Source organism: Lepisosteus oculatus, chromosome 3 (genome assembly GCF_040954835.1).
Source record: "Lepisosteus oculatus isolate fLepOcu1 chromosome 3, fLepOcu1.hap2, whole genome shotgun sequence".
Taxonomy (NCBI): Eukaryota; Metazoa; Chordata; class Actinopteri; order Semionotiformes; family Lepisosteidae; genus Lepisosteus; species Lepisosteus oculatus.
This window is the reverse complement of record NC_090698.1, coordinates 39,685,140-39,708,158: the sequence shown is the minus strand read 5'-3', so window position 1 is coordinate 39,708,158 and position 23,019 is coordinate 39,685,140. Positions and strand designations below refer to the sequence as shown.

The 23,019-nt window shown below is 36.7% G+C and overlaps 1 protein-coding gene across 6 annotated transcripts in view; it reads left to right on the top strand.

Moving 5' to 3' along the window:
- pdzd2 (PDZ domain containing 2) overlaps nucleotides 1–23,019 on the top strand; it is a 174,593-nt gene that overhangs the window by 97,818 nt on the left and 53,756 nt on the right. For all 6 annotated transcript variants that reach the window (XM_015365188.2, XM_015365195.2, XM_015365215.2 and 3 more), the window contains 3 exons: nucleotides 10,428–10,573; nucleotides 13,060–13,192; nucleotides 16,004–16,174. In XM_015365188.2, coding sequence (XP_015220674.2) covers nucleotides 10,428–10,573; nucleotides 13,060–13,192; nucleotides 16,004–16,174 — 450 coding nt within the window. The remainder of the gene's footprint in view (nucleotides 1–10,427; nucleotides 10,574–13,059; nucleotides 13,193–16,003; nucleotides 16,175–23,019) is intronic.

Genomic DNA, 23,019 nt, shown 5'->3' with positions numbered 1-23,019 from the left:
CAATTCAAGTTTACACTAATGCTGTATGTTTGTACTAGTGGAAGAGTAACAATGCTGAAGAACAGTACATATATCCTGTTGCTGCCTGTGACAGTTGAAAAAACGAATACATTGAGAAGATTAACGCATCATGCCTCAGTTACCATGGAGTTTCATCATAGAAGGAAAGTGGGAAGAAAATGCTTGAACCGTCAGTAATACTTCCCATTTGAACTTTTATGCTACAGTTGGTATGCTTGAGTTACTTGTCATGTCATTTGCCAATCCGCTTTATACCATACGTTGTTGTGGGAAGCTGGAGTCTACCTGGCAAGCAACAAGCACAAGGCACGGTACACCCTGGACATGGCACCAGTCCATCACAGGGCAAGTGCAAGCCAGTCATACATAGGGACAATGGAGGCCACGGTAAAGGCCAAGGGGGGAAATTTGGCCCGGACACTGGGATAACGTCCTATTATTTTCGAAAAATGCCTGGGGATCTTTAATGACCAGTGAGAGTCAGGTTTAATGTCTCATCTTAGAGATGGTGAGTTACTTATTAGTCTATATACAGTATATTTGATATACTGTACATGATTTCATGTTTTAATAGAATAAAATGCCTTATATAGAATTCTATAAGCTTTAATATAGCTTCTAATACTGTATACAGTATATAATGTATACTGTAATAAAGACAATAATGTATTCTCGATAGAGCTATATTTTAATAACTGTGATATAACAGAAAACTTTCAATAATACGAATTCAATCATATTTCTTATTGACATTGAATAGTTTTTTTCATTTTGACTTTTAAGGAAATAAGAAACACGTTTTTCTTTCTTTTTAACATGACTATACCTGGTTTAATTAAGGAGTTTTAGGGTAGTTTCCAAATTACCCTTTTTCTATTTCCAGTTCTATTTTATAACAATATATAAAACTCACAAGCAGCTCAACAGATAACATCAAAAGGCCTTATTTAGCATAAGTGCAGTTTTAATAGACTTCATTGAGCCTTGTCTGGGGTCAAGTCAGCTGTACTTAGTGTTATAATTCTTATGTAACCTGCATGAAATGACGGAGACAAAGGATAAAAACTGCAGACAGCTGTTTATATGTGAATACGTTTTAATAAAAAATAAATTAATAAAGTTACGTTTGTTCAGACTTATCACTAGAAATTCCACAAACTACATGTCACAAGACTAATTGTCCACACCACACACATCTTCTGTGTATATTTGGTATCCATTAAGAAACATGTAATGTAAACTCTATTAATTTGAATATGTTTTATTCCTTTCTAGATATAACCAAACTAAGAACTTTGCCTTGAGCACCCCAGAGCTTGTTTAGTATTTGTTGTGGTGATTCCCATCAGGTGCTGAAGGAGGCGTCAAATCCTGCTAAAGTACTGATAAGAGGAACTGGTAATCTGTAATGACTCCCATGTGATCCATGTGTTAGTCTTGTAAGAGGTTTAAGATCTTTGCTGCTTTGGGGCTCCATTTCAGAAATATTCCTATAGCTGCCTAGCAGGAGTAACAGTTTTCACAGTTGGAATTGTGTATTGTTGTAGAAGTGGCTGGGCATCTTATGGAAGTTAATTCAAGAAACAACCAAGTGGGAAGATGTTTACTGTACTGTACATGATTTTCTGAAATAATATTTGTGCTTTGCCTTTCAAATACACCATTTAACTGTACTTTCAGTTCGCCTGGACTCAGTTTCTCTTTTGATAGTGGTAGGCTACACAGGAGAAAAAAAAGGCAGTTCTACTGTGAAGGGAAAGTTGACCACATTTTGAGACTTGTGATTCATTTGTTGTTACACCCATTCCATATCAACATAATCCCTTAATCTTCAACATGATAATGCTTATCCCAGCAAGGCAAGGCCCATCATGAATTTCTGATTCAGTCTGAGAACATTGTCCTGCACTTGCCTGAAGGTTTGTAGGGTCTAAACCATCCATCATCCTATTCAGGGTCACGTGGGTGCCAGAGCCTATCCCAGCAAGCAAAGGGCACACCATGGACGGAAGACCAATCCATCACAGGGCAGACAGATATAAACACTGAAACGCACACAAGACGCCCACCAAACTATTAGTATATCTTTGGACTGCAGGAGAAAACCAAAGCACCCAGAGGAAACCCATGTAAATATGGGGAGAACATACAAACTCCCCGAAATCGAACTCTAGGAATTGAACTCGGAGCTCCAGTGCTGTGAGAACGCAATGTTAACCAATTTTGCAGTTGTTCTATGGAAAGATACTGTACAACAATCCAGTGGTCTCTGTACAGTGTGACTGTCAGTGTATGTCATAGTGGTCACAAGCATGAGCCCAAATTAATGGAGTTACCTTACATACTGTGCAATCCACCATGTGATTATTTTAGATTTGATTTTCAAAGATTGTTGCAAACGTGTACATTTATTTCAAATGGAGATCCATTACAAAGGCATAAACCTAATAGTCCTAATACTTCAACAGGGTTTATGTTTTCAAGGTTTTAGCTACATTTCTGTTTTTGTTTTTTATTTTAAAATGAAAATGCGAAATTGCAACATTTGCAAAATTGCCTTTACCATAAAAAGCTATAACCAGTTCAGTTAGAGCCCAACAATTTCCTGGCATCAGCTCTATGTCGCAGAATGTATCCAAGGCATGTGGGTATGTCAATATTTACCACTCCACATCTTGTGTTACAGTCTTGACTTGAATGGACTTAAAGAAAACTTAAAATGATTTATGAGCCTGACTGGCACTCTTACAGTATATTACTTCTTTTTTTTTCATATGGAAAATTTCACTTTCCAAATCTTAATGAGCAGACAAAATACTTTGAGATCTTTCCAGAATGTTGCATGGTTTTGCCTTTTATCTTGATATTTTATAAGAGGCAAAGGTAATTTTCAGAAACAATATTCCTGGCGTTTTTACTTTAAGATTTTAAACATCTTTTGTGGTCGGAGAGTGTGGACAGTGCAAATTCATCAGGAAGTCCAACGTGTCCAATAGACTAATCCACTCTGTTCTGAACTACAGTGCAAACTTGCTTGAGGGAGAGCTTGTGCTGTACTACCAATATCTGTGCCAGTCTATCTATATTGCACATCTTGCGGTCTGATTTTTGTCTTCCAGTATCTCTGAGGCTCTCAGGCTTGCAGCAAACTCTGCAGTTTTCTCATCCCAGCACATATGCAAAAACCCATTAATGGCAGGACCTGGTTATGACTGGCATTTGCTAATCCTCTGCTTTTGCCTCAACAATTCCATGCTTTGCTTCTTCGCTCCATGACTGTACCTACTGGATGTGCCAGTCACACATCCTGCTCTTGGTTTTGGATTGTAATTGAATCACCAGAGAGAGGCACTTACTTTACTTAATACACATATAAACACTTTGAAGTGACTGCCTTTATCAGATTACCTTATACATAGAGAAATAAAATATGGTATATATGGTACGATCATTTCCTGTTTTGTTAGATTTTCTGACATTATTTCTTTAATATAAATGTGGTTTTCCTCTCTTTCTTAAATTGTCCCACTTATGTTGTGATACCTGGACAGAAGGAAGTCATTCCACAGAACTTCTGTTAAGTTTATATCTAAAATAACAGTTCATTACTCTTAAACACATAATTTTCTAAAGTTGTCCCATGTTAATTCTTTGATGGTATTAATTTTGGTTTTTGCATTTTATACTTCAGTAGACCAGCGGGTTTGTTATGAAATGTCTACATTTTGTATTTCTGCTCATGATTTGCCAGTGGTTAAAGGTGGTTTCTGTCTTAACATAATCAGAGCTAGAACTGCAGAGAAGAGGATGTCATTGGGCTTGTGATTGTTTGGTTAGTAGTAGCTCCCTAAACTGAGAATTTCATCAAACCTTTTCTTGGAATATTCAGAGAACTGGCTTCCATATACCAAAAAAAGGTACTACGTAAGTGTTAGAGTGATCATTTTCCTGCATTGTAAGTGATTGTTATTAATGTAACACACTAATCTGGAACTTATCTGGCTGCTGTCTTTCCTCATTAAACCTGACTCATCAGGAATTGTGCAACTGAGGCAAGTGTCTGTGCCCTTAAGAATCTCAAGACAATAATCTAATTCAGATTATTGAATACAAAAACACACACATGGTTTATTTGGAAACCAATAACATAATTATTTCTAGCCTAAATTCTCTGAAAAAGTTCTATTAAAAGAATTAACATTATTCCTTTTTCATACTTGCCTACAGTAATTCTAAATTAGAAAGTCTGCCTTGAAAAAATACATTTCTGGTATTTTCAGATTTCTTTTGATGTGAGCCTAAAGTTATAACTATATTAATTTTATTCTGCATATTTACATTTTTCTCATCCATTAATTAGCATACTCTATATCATTTACAATTAGCTTTTATACTGTAGTACTTTCCTATAGTTGGCCGAACTATTTTAACTATCCTTCCTCAAACCTCTTTCTGTACATTTTTATCTGTGAGCATTGTTGTGGAACATAATTATTTAGGGCTGGCTGTTTTAGTGTCTTTTAAAAAGCGCTTTTCCATTTATTTATTTCTATTTTTGTGGTACATAACTGTTTTGAACTACAGTCCATTTCATTGTTGATGTGTGGGTTGTGTTATCTCCCTCACCAAGTCTGAGTTTTAGATCTGCTTTGAAATGACTCAGATGCATACAGTAGGTGTACACCTGCTTCTAGTGTTTATGTGACTATGAAGGATTTTTTCAGTATTTCTGCTTTTAAAAATATTCTGTTATAAATTATATTATAGCTACGTACATCTTAATGTACTTGAAGACGTCACGCATCCTCAGTTAAATGTACCTTACTGATAGATGATGTATCATATTCCTCTCATCATATGTGTTTGAGGTGAAATAATAGTTTGATGGAATATTGTTTAATTTATTATCTCCACTCTGTCCTTCTACACCCTTCCACCCACTTCACCTACACTATACACATGCACATGTAAGCAACAATTAACATGAGTAATGCAAAGCAAGAAAAGGGCTCCATGCCTTTCTCTCTCTATTGTTATAATTGGATACATTTGATATGTGTTCATTTGCATTAAAAAGAGACTGTTCAATTAACAATTCTTTTTATGCGTCTATGCTAAAATAGTGATCATATACCATGATTGTGAGGATCACGATGAGGATATTGTTACTTTTTAATTATTATTAGCATTGATATCAAAATGTATATCCAAGGATATGTTTTTTTTTATAGAGAGCCTATTTTTTCTGTGAATTTGTCTATAGTGCTAAAACAATACATTTTCAACACTTAAGCCTACCACTTTATTAGCAGTCATGAGGTCAAGAAGAAGACTGAAGGAGCCACCTGCCTAAAAGCAGCACACAGTAGGGCTTACAGGGTGACTCGCGCTGTCGGGAGAGTTGTGGCTGCAGTTCTGGTTGCCTTCAGTTGCTGACCTTGGTACAAACAGGAAGCGTTCTGTTAACCTCTGTACCTCGGAGGATTTTCACATCGCTTGGCACAGCTAATTTTGCGAGCACTAGGGAATACACTGCCTTCGAAGGTTTTAGACCCAAGTTACCATTCACAGTGTCAGTAACCTTGGTGCTGTTGATGGTGCTGAGTTAAACTTCGGATAGAATTTAGAAACTATGATGTTATCTTTGACTCTGTGCTGTCATTTGGAACTCATGTCAAGAACACCAGAATGGCATCTTTATTTCATCCGCATATTTCATATTGACGTTTATTTCACCCGCAGTACTCAGTGCTACATTTTGGCTCTTGCTCTATCTCATGGTGAAATATTAATACATACCTGTATCTACATCCCATTAAAATAAGTCTTCTGTAAGGACTTATTTATTTGGATATCCACTAAGTTACTAAATAGGCATATTTTTGTCCAGAAAACTACAGCTTGTGTATTGACTAAAAACACTTTTAATCAGTATTTAACTTACATGTATTACTTTGATTTTGGCCTTTAAAGTACACTTTCAGATTGTTCTGCTCACATATAGGGCAGTGAATTGTCTGCTCTATATTTATTTTAAGGGGCTATTGCATTTCCAACAATTGCATTACTAATAATTGTTTTCTGTCACTCCAGCAATTAATCTGAGGTCTGCTGTTTCAGGCTTTCTTACTCTACATAAGACCAGACACATGTATAGCGAAACATCAATGGAACTTATTGCCCGATTCCATTGTAGACTCTGTGTTGTCAGCACTTTTAAAACTCTGCAAAGACCTATCTTTTCAGAGTTATAAAGAATATGTAATTAAGTTTTACTCTTGGTTTTATTGGGTCAATTTATTAAGCTCTTTTTTCACTTTTTTTGTTTTCATTTACAGTATGTGTATTGCATGTGTTTAAGATGTAATTACAATTACAATTACAGTATAATGTATGAATGTTTTAACTTTTCTTTCTGATTGGTTATATAGTTTCTTCAGAAAGTATTCATCCTCCCTGTAAAATTGCCAATTTTATTGCAATTGAGAATGTTTTTGCTAAATTGTCTTAGGTTCTGCCATGTGCCTTATTGCAAACTCCAGGTGTGCTATTAGCTTCTGTCTAGCCACTCACAAATTAAAGCTTAAAGGGGAACTGAAATCCCTATTTCTCAGACTGGTTTTTAAATCACTGTAACAAAATAAATTAATTGATGGTATAGAAAAAAAATTACAAATTTAGAATTAAGCATGAAATTGGGACGTTTTGTGAAAATACTGTATGTTGCTGTGTTGTTGCAAACTGCTGGTCTCATCATTGGCAAGGGTGAGAGTTTGCACAAGTTAAGATAAGATCAGTTTATGAGCCATATACAATTTCTTGCATTAGGAATTCGTCTTTTTTGTATACCCCAGCTTGCTCTCCATGAGACACACAGACAGGGATCAGAGCTCAGGGACAGCCATTGTACAGTGCCCCTGGAGCAGTTGGGGTTAAGGGCCTTGCTCAGAGGCCCAACGACGTAGGATTCCTCTGCCAACCGTCAGATCTGTGGCACAGATCCTTAGCCAGAGTGCCACTGCTCCGCCCAAGTTATGATGTGAAGCGGCCCTTCCTGCTCACTAGTCACTGTAATGTCCAATGTAAGGCGATGTATGAGTGAAAAAGTACAGGCTGTGTTGCAGACATTTCACCACATAAGTGTTGCAATAAAATCTGCAACAGAGTTGCAGAGTTAAAAGGTAGCATTTATTAGCAAAACTGTCTCAAAGTCAAGAGCCATATTTCTATTGGATTAAAGAGATGTATTCACAAGCCTGCGTGTTTACAATGTAACAGGGCTTAATGTCACTAAGTGTTTTGTTGCATTGATCTGAATCATAGAACATGGTTCTATACATACTGTACCAAGAAATCAATCTATTTTGTAAATTTGAGGTTTTACAATTTACTGCGACTTTATTTTTATTGTGGTTTGAAATGCACGCATCAATGTTGATTCTTTCTAGCCCTGAAATGTAAAAATAGCGTCACAGTTCCCCTTTAATCTGTGCAGTGCTGCAAAAGTTGTTGTCCTTGGACAAGTTCTCCAATCTCAACCATGAGAATCTGTAGCTCTGTCAGGGAGGTCCCTGGGTTCTTGGTAACTTCTCTGACCAAGGTCCTTCTTGTCTGTTTGCTCAGTCTGAGAAGAGTCTGTGGGGTTCTGTATTCTTTTCATTTCCTAATGATGGACATGGCTGTGTGCTTTCAGCAGCCTCGATAGGTAATAATAATAATAATAATAATAATAATAATAATAATAATAATAATGACTACACTTACAGTATATAGCTCATTTCTGGACACTCCACTCAAAGCACTTTCTAAATAATGGGGACCCCCCAACTTCTACCGTCAATGTGCAGCACTCAGCACGGCAACCATAGTGCGCCAGTACACTCACCACACATCAGCTATCAGTGGGGAGGAGAAGAGAGTGATGAAGCAAATTCACAGATCGGGGATTATCAGGAGGCCATGATTGGTAAAGGGCCAATGGGAAATTTGGCCAGGTTGCCATGTAACACCCCTACTCTTTTCGAGGAATACCGCAGGGTTTTAATGACCACACAGAGTCAGAACCTCACTTTTACGTCTCATTTGATACTGGGCCATTAGGATCCACACAGGCTGCAGGGTGAGCCTTCCCTGTTGGCCCCACTAACACCTCTTCTGGCAGCAACCTTCCCAGGAGGTCCAGGCACACACCTGCCTAGATATAGTGGGTCGCTAGTTGTGAGTTGCAGGATGATATAAATGGCTGCAGGCTTTCATTTTAGGTATTTATATTGCTCCCCAGATCTAAGCCTCCTCACATTTCTATTATTGATTATGTTGGAGTTTCTGGTCTGACATGCTGTCAACTGTGGGACCTTATATAGACAGGTGTATTTCTTCTGAAATCATATTAACCAATTGAAGTGACCACAGGTGAATTCTATTCATGATTTCACAAGGAAGGTAGATACACCTGGGCTCAATTTTGAGTATTATAGCATATGAGTGAATACTTATCAAAACAAGATATGTCAGTGTTTTCTTTTTAATTGCATATAAAAGCTTCCAGAACATGTGTTTCAGTTTGACATTATAGAGTATTTGTGCTGATCAGTTAAGGGGGATTAAGAATTTCTTAAGGCACTGTAATGGTTGTTTTAACTAGTATGTTAAGACAGTGATATCTTATTCGTGCAGGAGTATATCATTTGTTAAGAGTTGACTGCTGGTCTTTTTTACATAAATGTTTGAAGTCTCCATATTTACATCATATTTAGTTCCTATTTCTGTAAACTTTTAAAAATGGCTTAACATACCTCTGTAGTATTATTTTATATTGTAATCCATAATCTATTAATGCATTAATACAGCAATTAAGATTGAATGCATTGGCTTTGAATTTTCTTCTTCTGTCTTATTCTTCAAAAATGTGTATTCGATTGACCTTCTCATTACATAAATGACTCCAACTTACATTAGCATGTTAAAATACATCATCTCCAATACAATCTGTTACTGTTTTATAGTAAAAGTCCACAAAGAGCTGACAAGTACCCATCAGATACAGGTGCTCCAAAGAGTTGTTGATGAATTATTTATAGTAAGCTGTAGATACTTGAAAGGGCTATTTTTATAATGGGTTCAGCTGATTTTTCTCAGACATCCGACCCATATAGTGTCTTGTTTTTAAAAAGATAAAAATGCTCCAAGAGATAAATTTAAAGTTGATAATCTGTCATTTTCCAATAGCAGTGTTTTCACCACTCTGGAATAGAAGAATACTTAAAGCAAAGGTTACTTTTCTCTTTAATTGTGCTCCACAGGGTGAGAACAAAAGCAGCAGTCTTAATTGATTTTTGAATGAGAGTACAATGTGTTATGCAGCATACATTTTAAATAAAAATTGAATTTTAAATATGTAGCCAGCCTGAAATATAAATAAGATATGCCTTAATGGACAGTATGTGCTCCATAAACTAGATTAGATGATTTAGTTCTATATTTGGACTTCTCACAATAAAGTTTGTATATAACTTAGTAGGGCCATTTTCAGACCTTAGATGCCAAAAATACAAAGTTCCCCTTTCACCAAAACAGCATGCATATACTACAAACCAAATAATCTGCTGCACATTACTCAAGACAACAAAGTTAGTTAAGCAGAGTATTTAAACTTTACACTCACAAGGGTGTCTCAACTGCAAAAATAGTCCTTAATTATGTAGTAGAAGACTTTTTTCAATTTTTAGAATGTACAGTTTCCTGTGCACCTTATGTAATATAAGGCTGAGCCACTAAGAGTGACTGATGTTAATAGGATGCTTTGTTTCGAAATATCAAACCTGGGTTTTAATGTGCTAAAAAATAGTCTTTTTAGGGATGACTCGAGTATCACAAATAATGTTCTAAGAGGAGAGATTCTGGATAAGAACTGAAACAGATCATAGTAAACAAATGCAAATTGGTTTTGTGCCCAGCAAGATTTCCTTTTTCACTTTGCTGTGTAGAAACTGCTCAGCTAAATTTGGATTAACAGCGTGCTTTTTTACAGCTTTTATATAGGCAAAAATGTAAAGCATGATGTAGACTTGTTAACATAGGTTAATGCACCTCCTGGAAAGAGTGGTGTCCTCTTTTGTGTGTTCGGAAGGTAACCGCATATTCCATACTAAGAAAAGACAAGAGTGGGTGGTGACTCCCAAGAGAATGAGACTGTTTGCATTTTGCAGCCCTTTTAGAGCTGAAAGTGGTTTCTTTAGCAACCCAACATAGGCGGTGAAGGGCACAAGCGACGCTGCCACTTACTGAGAATTGAGAATGATGAAGTGTGAATTGTGTTAGTGAAGCTGGAGCTGAAGAACAACTGGCTTGATGAACAAACAGCATGAATATTCATGAGCTTCTGATGTCCGCTTTTGTCCTCTCAGCCCAGAGAAGGCAGTCGCATATGGAAGATGCACATGGTGAAAGGGCAGGATGGCCTGGGGATCCAGATCACAGGAGGCCGGGGCTCCAGGAGGTCCCCCCATGGCATCATTGTGGCCCATGTGGAGGAGGGGGGCGCAGCTCAGAGGTAACAGCCTCTTCCTCCTCTGATTTCCTGTGTGGAGCCCGTCGACAGCCTCTGGATAATAGTGAAAGCACCCCCCTCAGAAATAATGTAGTTTCAAGGCAAAATTGACAAATTTCTATTTGAATTTTTTTGTCCATTAAAGGTTAATGTGTCTGCATATTTTTTTTAAATCATATGTGCCATCCACATTTAAATATAGTAAGTAAAGAAATAAGATCATGTAGACATAAGCTCTTTCTCTTCACCTTTAAGAATTTAAAGAATGGCCTACTTTATAGTTAAAACGTAAGTTTTAAAATATGGTGCCAAATTGTCCTCGTGTATTGTTAATGGAAACCAAATCAATACATGTCTTGGCAAGCTATACAATAGATTTACTTGGCTGATTAACCATGTAAAAGTGAATTCAAGAATTGTTATAATAGAAAAAAAAAGTTGTCAGGCCTGACAAAGAGCTTTAATTTGCGGTAATAAGCCAAGAATTAAGCTGGGGAAACTTTGTTTATTTTAGAATGTTTCTCATCACTCCCAGCTGCTAATATTGAAACAAAATGCAAGTATATGTCATGTAGAAAAGAAAAGGGAGCCTGCAAAGGTTAAAATGGGGCTCATTCTTTAAGTGTAGTGCGCACAGTGCAAATCACCTCATGACATATTTGCAGACAGATTGAACAGGAAGACTGCAGGGAGTGTGCACAGTCTTTTCATAAAACTTGCCTTCAGTATAAAAGTGAATTGAGAGTGAGAACTAACTGCCAGAACCAAGACAATGGACTTCAGTGAACTGCTGTGATAAAACGCCTTCCATCTTCCACCTTCAGATTGAAGCCAACTTGCCTGGAATGAGAATTAACTTATCCATTGACCCTCCTTGATAGCATTACTATTGCCAGGTCTAGGGCTATTTATTCTACAAGGTACAGACAGAGTCATTACCTCAGTTTAACCGCTCCGTTTTCATCTCCTTTAATGTTGCTGCTCAGCATGCTTTTCTTTATGCCTTTCAAGTCAAAGCATACTTGAGGTTCACATAGGCTGGCCTTTCTGTATGGGGATGTGAGCACCTCAATTAACAAAATCCCTTTCTTCATATTAGGATGAGTATAAGAAGTCCTCATAAGGGAGCAAGGTCTCATCTATACAAGATAATCCTTTTGATGGCAAGAAGGGCATTAGAAATCAATTATGGATACAGCTTGTTTGAAGTGTATCTTATTTTTTAGAGTGGAATAAATTGTCTTAACAAAGATTACTCCAGAAAATTTCCAAGGGGGACAGTGCCTCTTAGAACGAAGGATAAAAGAGCGAAAAAAGCCAGGCTAAAGTGCAGAACTTAATAACCAATAAGATTCCAAACTAACCAGTAAGAATCTAAGAGCTATTGTGCTTGGATTAATTTAGGTGTCCAATTTCTTTACCAAAGAATATATGTGATATGTGGAATTGAATTTCTTTTGCAGCAATTAACAGCTGTTTACATAAAGATGGCTGTTTTATTCTCTGTCTCATTATTGTAGGTTTTTAGATATTTCTTCTAAATTTTCATTAAAGGGAGAGTGCACTCGGTCCTAATAGGAGTGTTCCTCATAGTTCTGTGATGTTATTAGTTTGTCACATATTTCTAAAATTCATCTTATATACAGTATGCTAAGTATATATATATATTATCCTGAAAATATTTGTAAATTTAATAAGATTATTTTTTTTAATTATATTTTAAATTAAAATTTTAAATTTAAATTAAATTAAAATTATGGCCAGCATGCCATATCACCCTGCAACTCACAACTGGCAACCCACTGAAGCTAAGCAGGTGTGAGCCTGGTCAGTACCTGGATGGGAGACCTCCTGGGAAAACTAAGGTTGCTGCTGGAAGAGGTGTTAGTGGTGCCAGCAGGAGGTGCTCACACTGCGGTCCATGTGGGTCCGAATACCCCAGTATAGTGACGGGGACACTATACTGTAAACAGGAGCTGTCCTTCGGATGAGACGTAAAACCGAGGTCCTGACTCTTTTATAAGAGTGTCCAGAAAAGCGCTCTATAAGTGTAAGCACTTATTATTATTATTATTATTATTATTATTATTATTATTATTATTATTATTTGGTTTATGCTGAGCATTTTAAATAATAATAAAATGTGATAATTTCTATATGTACTGAGCTGGAAAGTTACATTGAGATTGCTTGTTTTTACTCTTTAAGAATTAAATAACGATGCTTACCCATAACTGGATGTGCTAACAAACTAACTTTTTATTTGTATTTGTCTATTTGTATTTTTTTATTTGTTATTAATGGACTATGCTTCACACTTCTAAACTGAAGTTGCTTGCTAATTTTTACAGATGTATTACAGTATACAACTTCAGTAATCTTGTAATACTTGTCTTATACATTTCTACAGCTTTAATACCTGTTGAGCGCAGATATTTTCTCTATATATTGTGCATGTGATTTTCTCATTTATTTATTTTTTATGTCAGAGATGGGAGACTGAAAGCTGGCGATGAGCTGCTGATGATTAATGGCCATTCCCTGGTTGGTCTCTCCCATCAAGAGGCTGTGGCTATTCTCCGCTCCACAGCTGGACTGGTGCAGTTAGTTGTTGCCAGCAGGGTGGGTGTGATATTCATATTCTTTTCTCAAAACAATTATTCAAACCCATTCACGATAATAAGCAACCTTTTTTCATATTCTCGTGGGGCATTGTCAAAGTTGGCTCTATGTTACTGACATTGGTGGGTTATACAGAAATGCATTCATTAGTGGTAATTTCTTTCTTCTGTTATTTTAATATGACAAGATGACAGACCTGTATGAGTGATTTTGGAGAAGAATTGTAGAACATTTTAGGAAATGGAAGGAGGAAAAGAAGAATAGAAAGAGGCCGGAGTTACAGATTTATTTGGTTTGCATTATGAATGCATGCTTTAATATTCTTTTTCTTTTTTTTTGGAATCTTGGGCCTAGTTCAAAAGGATATTTAAGAAATCGGTAAAAAGGAATGGTGTTTCGGGCCATTGTAGTTTGTGATTTGCATGATGACTAGCTTTCTGGACTATGTGCTAAACAGAACCCAAGTGGATAATGTTTTCATGGTCCAATGTCGAACAAATTAGGAGAAGGTAAATTGGTGATTCAGCTAATTTAAAGATTTTGCTTGCAAACTTAAGATGAAAACATTAACACTGGTCTCAAACTTGCACTCAGTATACGCAAAAAGATACTAAAATTTCCAAGACATAAAAGAATATTGCAACAGAGGCAAAAAATAATTCAGAGCATTTTCCACTATTCTCAACAGTGAAAGAACTGTAAAATCTGAGATAAATAGTTTATGAGATTATAGAGGATTTGGTTTTAGTTTGACATTGAAGAATTACAGGGGTGATGGCAGTTTAGAACTAGTACTGTAAATCATTTTAGCCTGATGGTGTTTTTCCAGTCGAATTAAAGAAATGAGAGATGTTATTCATAGACTATTGGCTAGGATTGTTCAAATCTCAGTCTGTACCCAGACTGTAGAATTGTAAATGTAATGCCAATTCATAACAATTGTGACAGAACTGAATCAGGAATCCACAGACCAATCAGTCTTTCTTTTGTTACAGGTAGATGCTGTAATGGAAATATTAATGATGGATAACCTGTAACAGAATAGCTGTCATTTTTAAGTGGTCTTAGTCAGTTTAGGTATCTAGAGAGTTGGTTAAGACAAGAATCATGCAAAAAGAAATTGGTGCAGATATTTGCATATGGTTTGAGTTCAGTCCTTTGCACAAGGTAGCAGCCAAGCATTCTACAGCAGCTGAATATCAATGAGGATTCTGTGGGAGGCTATTACTGACATCCCATCTAGGGTGTATTCTGTCTTGAGCCCATTGCATGCTGGGATAGGCTCTGGCTTCCCCAGGATCCCTATGGCATGGAAATCGTTGATTAGGAGAGGCGGTATCTCTCTTGATAAGAGAAAGGATTGCTCCTGGCAGACAGGGTAAAGGAAGCCCTCCCTGTCTCAGCGTTGGACCTATTTTGGAGGAGAAGTGTGGTTATCAATAACTTCCAGGAGAAGCTATGGTGAAATAAAATGAAAAATAAGAAAAAGAGATCTGAAGCGTCTACTAATACCCACTGAAGCTTAGGGTGTCGCCAAAGGCTGGATGCGTGTTGCCAGAGAGTGTGGCTACAAGACCTTCAGCTCATATCCATACCCATGTAATGTTTTATGCACATAGTCTCCTGGAGCAGTGAAGCCCCGGGATGGAAGAAAATGCTAGCCTCAGATCTGCTAAAATGGGCAGAGCAGTGGCACTGTGGCTAAGGATCTGTGCCTTTGGCTGGCAGGTTGCCGGTTCAAATCCCGCAGCCAGCAGAGGAATCCTACTCCGTTGGGCCCCTGAGCAAGGCCTTTAACCCCAGCTGCTGCAGGGACGCCGTATAAATGGCTGACCCTGCGCTCTGACCCCAAGTTTCTCTCCCTGTTTGTGTGTCTCATGGAGAGCAAGCTGGGGTATGTGAAAAGACAAATTCCTAATGCAAGAAATTGCATATGGCTAATGAAGTGATCTTATTTTATCTTATCTAGTTCATTTACCAAGCCCAGTGGTGAAGAAGAAGGGTTGACAGGAAGTGTTAGCACCTGGATGAGTTAATGCTGCTACCTTGCCACATAATGTCTATCTGCTCAGCACAGATGAAGGAATAACAAACTAAACTCTAGATTCCACTGACACTCCATGTTATAGTAGCTGTAGATATATGGGTGGACTGGAAGAGGTAGAGGCAGACTGTGAATGAGAGAGTTTTGAAGACCTTAAAAAGAAGAAGAGAGAATTAAAGATTAGTCTAAGGGAAATATTTTTACTGGGGATTCAGTTTTAATAAAATTGGGCTTCATAGAGTAAGGTGGATTGGGAACATTTACAATTAAAACTCCTATGGTAATTGTCAACATGGGCACTACCCTCATTTCTACCGACTGTTGGAAGATTAGTGTTAATGCCCATGAATTGTACTGTATATTCATATGTATTCATTTGTATAATAATAGCATCTTATTTCCTCAAGCATGATTTGTAGACCTCTATCAGGCCCTAGAGATAACTTAACCTTAAGTGCTTCTAATAATGGTAATACGTGTGCCCCTTCAGTGCTAAAGCTATTTAGTACAAAGCTTTGAGCTATTGCATCTTGAGGCAGGATGTTGATATCTTTCTTGGTGAACTCAAGAGTGAAGAATTCATTTAGTGCATCACCTTTTTCTCTTTCATGGTCTATCAGTTATTATCCCAAATACGTTTTCATCCTTCACCCTTCTTGCAACTCCAACATGTAGACAAATGTGGAGACCTCTCTAGAGATCAAAAGTCAAAATACAAATGGCACTGAGAGGTTTTCTCCAACATGTTCTCTTTTCCTCCACTGCAGGAGGAATCAGAGGTTGATTTCCATAAATATCCCTCAACCAGTTTGCCCGATTTAGTAAGTACATGCTCATCCCAGGGCAACTCTCCTTCTCCCACTGAGGACAAAGAGAATGTAGAGCCAGAAGTGGAGGATGTAACAGCCAGCAGCCTCTCCCTGCCCACTCAGGACTTGGTGAGTCTGGATTATATATTGGTTTTGCTAGGGCTGTTGTGTAAGGTGTTGTTTAATTGTACATTAAGCAGCCTTTTTATGCATAAGCTTTTATCAAGGTAAAATGATCTATATTTTCTTCATCTGGAACAAATTATGCTTCCTGTCAACATGATTTTTTCCTTACAACAAAATGACAGATGGATTACTGACGCAAACTGTCTTGTAGCAGTGGTTTGGGAATCCCTGTATCTTTTACTGAGTAGGATGTGACAGTCATGCTGGATGACTCCACAGTTAAAGCTTTGGTTTTTAAGCTGGAAATGTGTACTGATTGCTAAGTAGGGCACTGCACAGTTTTTTTCTGTTATTCTGTGTATTTTACTTGAAGGTAAATTAAATTGCTTTGGCTTATCAACATTAACATTTAACCTCTTTGTTTATTATAGTTATCTGGTATCCAGATGCGTGTGCTTCTCATTTTTACATCTTAAATGCACAATTTAATGCGTCATTTTATTTTTCTGTTAAAAGAAGATGCTGCTTTCTCAGTCTTTTTTTATTTAAACACCCAGCCACTTGGATGTGGCATGAAACATTTAATTACTTTAGAACTTAATGATGATTCAAATACCTTAAACTACTACAGGACTGAAAAGAAATTCAGAAGAATAACAGTGCACAATTTATTCCACTGTTATTAGTCCAGGAAATTGTTTACGACTGGGGAGTGACTTGAGTCTGTAATTAACACAGGGAGGAAATAGTGCCAATTATGTGTCTCTTCAAAAGCCTTTTTTGAATCCAGCAAACTGGGTCAGTATCCCCATGGTGCTCCTTGCTGATCACTATTCCCATCTGCAGCTTAATTAACTGATCATTCTAGGGTGTCTGCTTGTGATACGTACAAATCCGGACAATTAAATGATGGTAAGCCTCATCTTTTAAAGGTTAAAAGTACATGCCTTCTTTTGCAAATATTTGCAAAAATTATCAGCACATTATGCTTGAGAATCTTAGGTTTAGTATTTTTTTGTGTCTGTTTGAGCTGTGGCCTTTGCGACAATAAAACGAGACTACATATTAAAAGCATCATTACAGTGCATTAGTAGGAAAACAAATGCTGGCATTGTGAGCAGGGAGTTCCATGGATGATATGGATGTTCGTTATTACCATATATTCTATACTGACACTGTTACAGCTATTTTTACAGGCAGTCAACAAGACCCTCTTTAAAACAATACATATCTGAACCAAAATAAACATTAATTTCCCCAGCTTTTTGAGTAAAATATTCAAAGTGCACAGCTGAATAAATTTTGATTTACTGAAATTGTACTGGGCTGAGATTGTTTCCATTTTTCTCCCACTCTTTTTCAAATACACAATGTCCCTCATATAAGAAACTGTAATGCACACAAACCTTTTCAGATAGAATTTGTATGGTTTTGGAAGTACTTCAATTTTTCATGTTCAGAAAATCACAATTGCTATTTTTTCACAATCTTGAAAAACATGCGTCCAAATCTATGATATCTGAATATTGGAGAGCAGTAAATGTTTTGTTTTTTTTCAAACATTGAATATTTTTGTAATATAGGAATGGGCATAGAATGTCAGAAAAGATAGTCTGCTACAGTGCCAGACACTCTCCAAATAAAGTTCAGAAGTCTCCCAGATGCTGCAGGTATTATCAGTTTTCATTGAGTGCACATCACTTGTTATTATGTGGGTGGCTTGCAGAAGCAGGACAGGGAAGGTATTTTTATACAGAACTGAATGTCGGATCCATTTAACCGTAAGGCTTAGTTTCCTTTAAAAAGAAAAGAAAGGAAAGGAGGGAATAATCAGGGCTAAGCAGATAATGCACACAACCGTGTCTGTCATGCTGAAACCTAAAAGTTGTGTAGGTGTTTCGATTTTCAAAGCCAGCAGGCTGCCTGGAGACTGAGCTGTTATTAAAGTTGTTCAAGCAGATGAAGCAAGTGTTTTTGACAACTGATAACTCCCAGATCAGTCTGATCAAATTAGTTCAATTTCTGTATTCTCAAATTAAACATCAAGTTCTCTTAGAATAATTACTTTTACACATTAAAAACCACAGAACATGGATTTGAGATACTTCTGTAAAATAAGAATGAATTATTCTTTACAAGTTGTGTGGAATGAAAGCTAGATTTTTTTAAATGCATTGTCAGGATACATACTAAGCAAGAGTCAAGCTAAAACATAGCAAGTTAATATGGATTAGTGTGTGAAAAAAGACATGGATAAACATTTTAACAAAATAAAGATAAGATAAATAATTTTTATTAACTGCTTACTACCAGTAATTCCCTCTTTTCAGAATAACTATACCCGCCCTTTTAAGGTCTGTCAGTCAGGTAAGTTAACTGTGACATGCCCAAGCCTAAATAACATGGGTCTGAATACATAAAAAATAACACAAAAAGACTAAACTGCTCCATACAGGAGGTTTAAATGTAGCAAAATCTTCTCAGACACACAAAAGGCCTTGTTATTCAAAAGCCCAACCATGAATAAACACCGTGAGCCCCTCTATATACCAAATATAACTAATCACTCTCATGTGAGAATGTGTCTCCTTGGCCCTTCACCAATTATCCAGGTAATTATATTCACCCAGTGTGTCTATTAGCATTGATCAGAGGCCTTTGGCAGCCTCTAGTGGCAGTGGCATCAGTCTTTCCTCTAGTGGCAGTAGTATCTGCCTTTTCTAACCCAGCTTGCCACAAATTTGTAGGAAGGCACAGACTACAAGAACGATATTACAGAATTTCAAAGATCCTGAATACCTTTGCACACAGTGAAATTGATCATTAAGAACAGTGTGCCAACCAAACACTGCTTAGATCAGGCTATCCATCCAGACTGTGCATCTTTGCAAGAAAGAAATTGGTAAGGAAGGCTACTATGAGGCCAACAGAGACTTTGAATTACAGATCTCAATGGCTGTCATGGGAGAAAATGACCATGAATCAACTATATCCCAGTCACTCAAAGTTGGCCTATATGACAAGTATAGATCTACCCGCTCCATTGTTCCATCATAGACACTACAAGGCAGCTGTGGCTGCAGAACCACACAGTACTACTGAGACAGTAAAGCATTCTGCCACCAGGTTTATTCTGGGATAATTCAGCACCATCTAAGTTTCAATTCGGTGATCACCTATTAAAACAGGCAAGAGATTAAATGATGTACAGGCCTCTGAATTAGCAAATTCACAGTTCACGGACAAAAAAAGAAGGTAGCAGATGTTCTGTTAATTCACATAACTGATGAAGTGGAATTACAAAGTAACCAAGCACAAGGGGAGGGTATTTAATGGTTATTTTGTAGAGAAAAGAATGTTAGAGCTACAATGTCAGGGAAGTTTTCACACCTGCTGCTTAAAGGACATTCATCAATATGAAAAACATGAGTTTGTTACAACATTGGTCCACTGGACAGCTGCAAATAAAGTAAACTTCAAAGCAATCCCTTTTCTACAGTGTAAATCTATACATAGAGAGAGATATTTTGGAGTGTAGTTTCATCATTTGAAATGGTCAATTCTGATTAAACCTTGTCTAAGCTAATTACAATATGTTTGGGGTCATGTGATTTGCAGTGTTTGCTCAACATGTTGAACAGATGAAAAAAGAGTAGCATGGAAATAGGTTTTGCCTTTGCACTTAGCCCTGCTACACGAGAACTATGGAATATTTTTGAAGGAATGGCAGAAAGGTCTGGGAGAAATTCAAATATATAAATACCAGTGTGCAGGTATAGATGGTGGGATCCAGGTCACTGAAGACAGATATGTCACATGCATATCTTTTTCTATTCTACTAAAATATTTTTTTTTCTGAATGTTGAGTCTCTTGTGTATTGTACATCAGTGGTGAAAGCAAGGTTTTCATGGCGGCTCAATTTCATGTGACTAAGTAGCTGTTTTGAAATGCACCTGGCTGATAACCCTTCTATTTTCACTCTACTAAACAAATTCCAGAATGCTTATCAGCAGACAGGTTATACCTGACAGATTTATGGGACCCAGTGATTTCTCATATTTAATCAGATTTTATTCTTATTCCTTACAAAGGGATCAGTTCCAGAGTTGATGTTAACCATATGGGAGAATCTCTTAAACTGGCTTCAGCCCAGTAAAAGCAAATCCATTTAAGTGATTTCAAAGTTTGTATGGAAAGTTAATAATACACAATTTTATCCTCAGGATGCCAGTTAATCTATTATACTGTCACTATATTGAGTAGTACAGAAGAGGAATAACAATGTTGCCTGTTATTAAAAATACCCCAAACAGATTTTCTTTGCACACCAATAACAGTGAAATAACAGAATTAATTTTCTGTTTAACAAAGACTTCTCTTATTTCTCCTTGCATTTAATTCAAATAATGCAGTAGTGGATTTTTTTCAAACCTTTGTATTTCCAATGAAAAAAAGCTTTAGTTTACAGTATTTACTATGTAGCTTTCCTTGTCATTTGTGAGTGTTTCTACCTTATTTCAAAGAGGTACATTGAAGTAATCTGAGTGTCACTTTTATCCCAGGATAATGAACTAATAGCACAATGATACCCCAGATATATTTATTAAGTTTGAAAAAGTCATGCAACTATATATGTTAGTGAAGTGACAAATCTAAAAGATAATTTTCTAATGTGAATATAAAGTTTCATTCTCAGCGCTATGAATGCCATTGAAGATAAGATGCATTTTTTATGGTGCTTCTCATATTCCACAAGAAAAAGTCTTAACTGTTTACCACTACATACTTTTCACATCAATATATATTACATTTTCTTATCCATAATATAACATAAGCTTTATGTCTTTTTTACACAGATACCAAGGGATTATAATTTTTAATACTTACCCAAGCAGCTGGGTAAGCTTACAATTCAAGAATGGGTTGATTTACCATTAGACCATAGATCAAATAAATGTACCATTGGAGTGGTGAAGCTTTGTTTGCTTCTGACAGGTATTTTATGTACTGCTCCTTTCTTTATCCTGAAGGGTTAATGAATATGGTGCAGATATTACTGAAGAGAGATGAGAGACATTTTGTAATTCAGGATCCAGTCAAATGAATTGGGCTACATGGCCTGCTCTTGTTTGAAATATTTATGTTCTTGTCCTAAAATAGTCTCTTCTACAAACCTGTAAGTCTGCATTACTTTTGAATACAGCTGCCCAGCTGAAACCAGGCAGGTCCTTGGTAAAATGGATTTACAAGTTGAAAGCGAGTGCTGGGGAGGGAGTTGGACATTTATCCTGCAGAGAGAACAATATAGGACTGCAGTTTCTGAAGAAATACAAGTTACTGGGGACTGATTTCAAGTTAATGTGCATTTTGTATGTGGAAGATTTTGGCATTGCTGGGGTTCCAGTTTTTTAAATTCCACTTCTCTCTTTAATACTAATTCCCAATTTAAATACCCTGTTTACATTGGAATATACTATAACATTATTTTCGCATTAACCATGTATTTGCTCAGCTAATACTTGGTTGTTTCTAAAAAGTGTACTTGAACACACACACGTTTGTCTTAATAGATGCTTACATTATTTCCTTTTTGTTCCCTTCTTTAAACAAGCATTGGGCAAACTGACTACTGGACATTTTTCAGGTTGTATTTATTATTGCAATCTGAATAGCAATATATGTTTAACGAAAACAGGTCTAATGAAACATATCTGGATAGAAGTGTATTTATACATGTTCATAACCAAAGGCAAGATCTTTGCATGGCTTAGATTTCATCTCAGGTTTTGTAACCACAGAATCAAGATAGTGTGGACATATGGTTGTACTTGAGACAATGGGACTGCTGCCAAAATATTGTGGACTTGTAGATTCTTGCAAATTCTAGAAACAAACTTTGCTTTAGCACGTAGCAGAAATTTTAGATATTTTTCCCTTAATAAAAACCTTCATTTAAAAACTACATTTTGTGTTTCCTTGTGTTATCTTTGTCTAATATTTCAATTTGTTTGATGATCTGAAACATTTCAGTGTGACAAACATGCAAAAAGATAAGAAATCAGGAAGAGGGCAAACACTTTTTCACACCACTGTAAGTTATAATCACTTGGAAACACACTTTACATTTGTGGCTAAAATGGCCTTTTGTTCAATGTATTAGTAGTTATGGGAAATAAGAGAGGCAAGAAGCATGCATTAGATTATGTACACAGTTGTACAGGTGTTGTTGCATTATAGTAAAAAAAAATGCAAATCTGGCTTTTCTGTTTTTCGACTTGCTAGTAATTCAGAGAGTAAATTCTGCAGTAGGCTATAAAAAATGGAAAACAGAGACCAACTTTACAGTAGATGATTTGGAATTTCTACAGCTCTGTGGCAGGGAAAGGGAGAGAAACAGAGTCAGTGATCAAAGCTCAATTTTCTTCAGAGCTTCCTAAGCCTTGGGGGAGATTTAACTCGCAGTTTCTTCATCCCAAATTCTCCATAGATCTGAGAAACCATTTGACTACCCTTCTTTGTGCCCTTAGGCTTAAGCCATTTGTCTGAAGTTCACTCATAGAAGCTGTTCCCGAAAGCCAGCAGCATAGCAGACTGTTGCAGAAGCTAATTGACCAAAACATCCTCAAAAAATGCATAGGCACAGTGTGTCTGTGAATGTTTTTGTTTTCATCATCTTCTGAAAAACAAAGTTCATGAGTGTGTTTTTTACTAAATGTTAACATCGCAGTCAGCTTTCTTTCTTCACAGCACTAGTACTTCAATTCTACAGGAAATGGTCAAGATCTAAATTATGTAATATATAAAATATTATATAATGAACTGAGAAAGGTTGAATTATAAATCCAAT